Below are 6,385 nucleotides of genomic sequence, written 5' to 3'. Positions count from 1 at the left end.
TCACGTAGTGGGCTTTATTCGGCTACTTATTATGTAAAGAAGGCTTTGTACTTCTCTCGTGTCCGAATATCTACAAACAGCATCCCTTACACACTAAAAAAAAAGTTCACGCTGACCGGCAAAACCTACATATTGTACAACAGACAAGTTAAATTTAGTTTGCTGATGATGAGGCTGTGATGTCAAGCTGCAATGCTAGAACTGATTTGTTGTGTGCGCGCGGGAGGTGCCAGCTCAAACACTTTGGATTCCTTATATCAGCGGAAAAATGTGATATCCGTCAGATAAGAGCAAGACATCATTCAAAACGGTCTTTTTATTTGTGTACCTTCAAAATGACAGTGAAACATTGTGCTTTTGTAAAATAAAGAAAACTAAATGCGCTTGCCGTCTTGGTCTATATGTGAACTTCTTGCTAAAATTAAGAAAAACTCAGCGATATTTTCTACTTGTCAAACAGACATGAGAAATATATTTAGCTATATAAACCTTGAAGTGCACACTTTTAAGTGTTTACGCTTTGCTTATTTGACATTAATGCATTAAATAAGTCACGTTGGAAATAATTAATAGCACGTTTCAGAAGATAAAAAAACGCAAGTTGCAGTCCGGAAAATACGGTATAGCAAATTATTTTAGATGTGTGTGCACCACGTTTTTGTTGTGGTCAACAGGCTCATAGGAGGACGCTACGAGTGTCCTGCCAAAGCAGCTTGAGGTCAGCCGGTGACTCGTGGGGAATGTTGGATCAGCGAGTTGCACGGTGATGTCCTGCGCTGTCTGTGCTGAGCAGAACCGTAGTCAGCACACCAAAATAACAGCGTCATGCTCCACGTTTCTCTAGTTACTGCTGTGATGTGGAAGGTGGTTTTAGATCGTGAGTGCTTATGTAACACAGCTCGGCCAGCTGACCTTCAGAGATCCTCGCTGACTGAAGCCGGGTTGATGTTTGAACATGCATTTGTAGGGAAAAGCACTTGTGCACTGAGTTTTATATCTGGTGGGGTCGCGAGCCAAACGTGATGTCATGTTCACATTCACTGCTTAAAGGGACAGTTCATCCAAAAATGATCGTTCTAACATCATTTACTCGCCCTTACGTCGTTCAAACCTTTATGTCCTGTGGAACACAAAGTAGATGATATTCTGAAGTGTTTTAGCTTCTATAAAAAAGTCAGTGTGTTTTTGTTGCTTGGTTCTCAGCATTCTTCCAAACATCATCTATTTTGTGTTGTACGGAAGAAAGTAAGTCCTGAAGGTTTGATCGACATGAGGGCGAGAAAATGATGTTAGAACGAGCATTTTTTGGTAAATGAGTGTGTGTCAGTCACAGACGGTGGGAACCGTGTCTATTACCCACCAGAGGCTTGTTTTAACCTAGTTAACAAAACGCAGGCGTTATCTCATACCCTTGTGCGTTAGTCAGACTAATTTGAATACTAGTGTTTATTTGAATTCCTTTTGCTGTAATATACACATTCTCTCCAGTCGTGATATTGGCTTGAATTGGCTATGAATCGATTTAGCTGTTTTTGAGATCATAAGCCTGCTGGTCTCGTTTGTGATGGTAGAAAGACCCAAACCACTGTCTGACATAACACTCACGGCTGTTTGCAGGTGTGGATGGCTTTAATGGCATCTTAGCGGTCATGTGTCTGTAAATGTCCAGATGTAAGCAGAGGATCTCACGTTCTGTCTGTTGTTCATGGATGTTGAGTGTTAAAACTCCTGCGTGTCTGGAAATAACCGAACGCCTGCTGCTTCAGTGAATGTTACTTCATCTGACATTCAGTTACTCATTCATGTGTGGGATTGTTGGCTGTATTGGTGATTCAGCTGTGCGAGTGGCTCTGATTAGGCCGTCTCCAGCACGTCGGGGTTACTGGGGTCGTGACGAGAGGACATTGTGTCCTAAACCTCATCTACAGAGTTTCCCAGAACTAAAAGTGTGTGAGCGACAAGGAAATCTGAGCGGGTTAATCATTGACGGGTCGTGATTCTCGCTCTCGTGAGTGAAATAGAAACAGCGTTTCCAGTGTTGGTGTTTGTTTATTGGAGGCTCAAAATGATTGACAGGCCGATATGAAACACATGATTGGTCAACTCTGAGCGCTGCAGTGGTGTCGTTCATTTATTTAAGCCAGATCGCTAGTCTAAAGTGTCCGTTATCCTGGTTTACTGACGTCTTGTGAATTACTGAATTTTTTATCTTTTCTGATGAGAATATAACCATAGAATGCAATGCCTCGTCTGTTCAGGTTCTCGTAAGAGTTAAAGTCCCTGTAAAGTTAATATTAAGTATGTGTTCTGAGTTTGTCACACCACAGAAAAATTTATTATTAACCGCTCAGCCAAATTTGAATGATAAAATCCACTAAGTGCATAAAATAAGTTATCAAAATCTCGAAAAAATGGGCGGTATCCTCTGCTCTCAAACGCTGGGGGCGTGTCCGCTGTCTGCTCTGAAACCACGCCCACTCGCGGGAAAGCTGCCGCCTAATAACTGTCAAATCCCGCTATACAGCCTGAATGGATGCTCCTAGCAGCTTAATTGGATTTACAAAGCCATACATGTTTGAGCCGCCAGAGCCAGAATCCAATTCAGAGGACCGCCCAAAAAATCCTGAACACAGAATTGGTGAAAAACTGTTTAACGGTCGAACTCCACTATTCAGTACTACAGAATTCAGTCTTTGTAACGTGTCTCAGCAATACATTTGTAACATTATGCGTTTAGAAACAATTCTCAGAATTGACTTTACAGGGACTTTAAATGTCACACTATTCTTTTTCACAAGTTTTTTATTGAAGAATGATGTATTCATAATTCGTTTGTATTATTAATTTCTTTGGTGTGTGAGATGGTAACGCTGAATGTGTTTCCTCGCACAGGCTGTTCGCTGCTACGAGTCTCTCATCCTGAAAGCTGAAGGAAAAGTGGATCCCGAGTTCTTCTGCCAGCTGGGTCATTTCAACCTCTTACTGGAGGAGTATCCGAAAGGTGCTGAGAAGCGATTCACTCGCCGCATGCTCTGTTCTGATCCACAGAGCGTCTGAGGAGCTTCAGCTAACACGCCTGTCTTTTTGTTGCAGCATTATCGGCGTATCAGCGGTACTACAGTTTACAATCAGACTACTGGAAGGTGAGCAGCTGATGAATTCAAACATAAGTGTGTGTGTGATTTATAGCACATTGATGTGGTCCTCACTCAGGTCCTGTAATCAGACTGTTTAGTTAGTGGTCAGCCGGACACTTGTTAAGAGGACAGAGTTTGCATATGCTGTCTGCAGTCTGTACATCATCCAAAAATAAAGTGAAGGAAGAGTGAGCTCAGAGATTGGAGAAAGAAGGGTTAAATATAAGTTCTGCTTAGATATTGGTTTGCTCTTCATGATTTCAGAGGTGGTTATGTAAAAGTGATTGTTGTGAGTGCGCGTGTGTGTGTGAGAGTGCGCGTGTGAGAGGGTGTGTGTGAGAGAGTGTGTGTGTGTGTGTGTTGACCGTTGTAGTGGGATCTTCCTGTGTGGTTTTCACTTTGGCTGATCCGGTCAGTGTGTTGACCTTGTTGAATGTGGATGTCTGATTATTTTTGCTCTGAATCTCAAACACTGCGTCCTCTCTTCCTCTAGAATGCTGCCTTTCTGTACGGCCTCGGGATGGTTTACTTCCATTTCAATGCGTTTCAGTGGTGAGTATCTGCACACGATAATGTCATGTTCTAGTTTTCAGCGCTCATGTGACGAGGTTAACGAGCTCAGATGGGCATCAGGGGGTGGGCAGACGGTTTCCATGGCAATATTCAGGCTGATTCGGAGAGATTCCTCACATTTTAATCCACGCACGTCTGCGTTTACCTGCCGTCAGTAAATTCAGTCTTATTCAGGAGCACCGTTACACGCTGACATGACGGTCACGCTTTGTGCTGTTCAGGAGTGAGTTTTTAATTGCGGTTTGTTTGCTCTCAGGGCGATCAAGGCGTTTCAGGAGGTGCTGTACATCGACCCCGGCTTCTCTCGCGCTAAAGAGATTCATCTGCGTCTCGGCCTGATGTTCAAAGTCAACACGGACTACGAGTCCAGCTTAAAGGTACGACACGAGCATCTGTGTCTGTGTGGTAGGTTTTCAGTGATGTTGGTGAATTTCTGTGATTTACATGGAAACATCTACGCATCACAGCAACTGCAGTCAGTCATCCTGATGTGATCTCTGACATGTCGGCAAACATGAATGACGTAAATCTGTTGACAGACCGTGAATGCGGCTGAATTATAATGTCTTATTGAGACTGGACAGCTGCTGTCAATCTAAACGGCCGTTATGCTTCAGACGTGAGACCTGATCTATTGCAGGAGTCAAAGGGGCAGCACATTTAGTATTAGATGAATTTTTGCTTGTTTCTGTCTTGTATTTATTCTGTGTAATTCATTTTTAATGTAGGATTGTGCTTTGACTGTCATCTTGAACTGAAGTTTCACTAGAAGTAGCTCAGTTTCCTGGATGTGTCTGCTGTGTGTTTGTGCTTAAACTCTTTGATTTGCGTTAATGAACTGCAGTATATGCAGGCATTTAAAGTGCCTTCATCAATTGTTAACATGTCCGTCTGGTAATGAGAGATGCTTCGGTCTCCTGTGTGTCTGCAGCACTTTCAGCTGGCGCTCATCGACTCCAATCACTGCTCTTTGTCCAAAGCTGAGAGTAAGTACCGCACCAACATCTCGATATAATGTCACGTTACACACATCTGAGTAAACATGCACACGTCACATGGAAACGCTGACTAGATACTGTTATCAGTTTAGGACGCATGCGCTGAGAATTATTATTAGTGTTGAAAAGTGAAAGTGACGTGTGGCCAAGTGTGGTTTCCCATACTCAGAATCTATGCTCTGCATTCCACCCATCCAAGTGCACACACACACACACACACAGCATTGAGTACTGAACACACACACACACAGTGAACTTGAGCACACACACACAGTGAACACACACACAGCATTGAGTACTGAACACACACAGTGAACTTGAAAACACACACACACACACACACAGTGAACAGAACACACACACACACAGTGAGTACTGCTCTCTCTCTCACACACACACAAACACAGTGAACACACACACACACACACAGTGAGTACTGAACACTCGCTCACACACACAAACACAGTGAACACACACACACAGTGAGTACTGAACACTCTCTCTCTCACACACGCACACACACAGTGAACACACACAGTGAGTACTGAACACTCTCTCTCTCTCTCACACACACACACACACACACACACAGTGAACACACACACACACACACAGGGACATGAAGGGCCGTCTCACCTCTGTGTCATTCACTGGGCAAAGGAAGATGTTTTTCACGATTTTCTCCATCAGAATCATTCAAAAAGAAAATCTTCTGTTCTGAATTTGCTGCTAATTGTTGTTTTTGTGTTTTTGTTTGTAGTTCAGTTTCACATTGCGCATTTATACGAGATTCAGGTGAGTCCTTCATTAATGTCTCTTTCTTTCACTGACCGCACATATAAATGAGTGCTGCTTGTAATTGATGTTAATGCATGAAATCGTGTTTGTGAAGGGGATGCTAGAGCTCAGCGTTCGGGTCGTGTTACCATAGCAACAGGAGAGGGGTTGCCGTGGTGTTGCTTCCTGAGCGTTCACCGCGGTATCACGTGACATGAACGATTTGTCATGTAGGGTTTTGTTTGAGTGCGTTTGTGATGCCAAACTGAGCAAAACCATTGCGTGTGATTGTAGATGTTCAGAGAGACTGCGTGTTTACCGGTTAGTTCACGTACACTGATGAATGTCTTGTCTGGTTTTGTTGCGTCACAGAAGAGATACCGCGCGGCCAAGGAGGCCTGTGAGAGTCTCCTGCAGACGGAGGATTTACCTGCGCAGGTGAAGGCCGCGACCTTACAGCAGCTGGGTAAGAACATGCCTCACCAGGAACACCTGTGTTTGCTCATGATCTGTGTTTAAATGCCTCGTAATATCTACAGGGCGCTTCTGTGACTTGTGGAATAAGTGTTCAAATAAACCGTTTTCGAATAAAGTTTTCACATCCATGTAAATCTGGAAGCTTGACAGATGCAGGCAGGGATGTGACAAAACTATCCTCAAAGCGGTTTATCTGGAGCAAAATCATCTGTGACGCATAACCAGCAGTTCATTCACCTACGAGTCGAGAAGGTCGTTTGCTTTTGAACTGAAACTGCTTTAATAAAAGCATGTGGTTGTAAATGCACCACTGAACTCGGGTTTGAGGAATGAGTCTAAATTATTTTCTGTGGTAATGAGCGGCAGACCACAGAGTAGTTAAGCTGAGTTTCACCAGGTATGCGGTTTATTCTGTCTGAAAGA

The 6,385-nt window shown here is 43.5% G+C and overlaps 1 protein-coding gene across 1 annotated transcript in view; it reads left to right on the top strand.

Annotated features, from left to right (window-relative positions):
- Positions 1–2,859: 2,859 nt before the first annotated feature.
- Positions 2,860–6,385, top strand: part of LOC107673971 (lysine-specific demethylase 6A-like) — a 17,682-nt gene continuing 14,156 nt past the window's right edge. The window contains exons 1-7 of the mRNA XM_016467824.1: positions 2,860–3,001; positions 3,094–3,143; positions 3,631–3,689; positions 3,967–4,087; positions 4,642–4,696; positions 5,469–5,503; positions 5,858–5,998. Coding sequence (XP_016323310.1) covers positions 2,875–3,001; positions 3,094–3,143; positions 3,631–3,689; positions 3,967–4,087; positions 4,642–4,696; positions 5,469–5,503; positions 5,858–5,998 — 588 coding nt within the window. The 5' untranslated portion in view covers positions 2,860–2,874. The remainder of the gene's footprint in view (positions 3,002–3,093; positions 3,144–3,630; positions 3,690–3,966; positions 4,088–4,641; positions 4,697–5,468; positions 5,504–5,857; positions 5,999–6,385) is intronic.

The sequence above is a fragment of the Sinocyclocheilus anshuiensis genome, unplaced genomic scaffold, assembly GCF_001515605.1.
Source record: "Sinocyclocheilus anshuiensis isolate Anshui unplaced genomic scaffold, SAMN03320099.WGS_v1.1 scaffold953, whole genome shotgun sequence".
NCBI classification, from domain to species: Eukaryota; Metazoa; Chordata; class Actinopteri; order Cypriniformes; family Cyprinidae; genus Sinocyclocheilus; species Sinocyclocheilus anshuiensis.
This window is presented reverse-complemented; position numbering and strand designations above follow the sequence as displayed.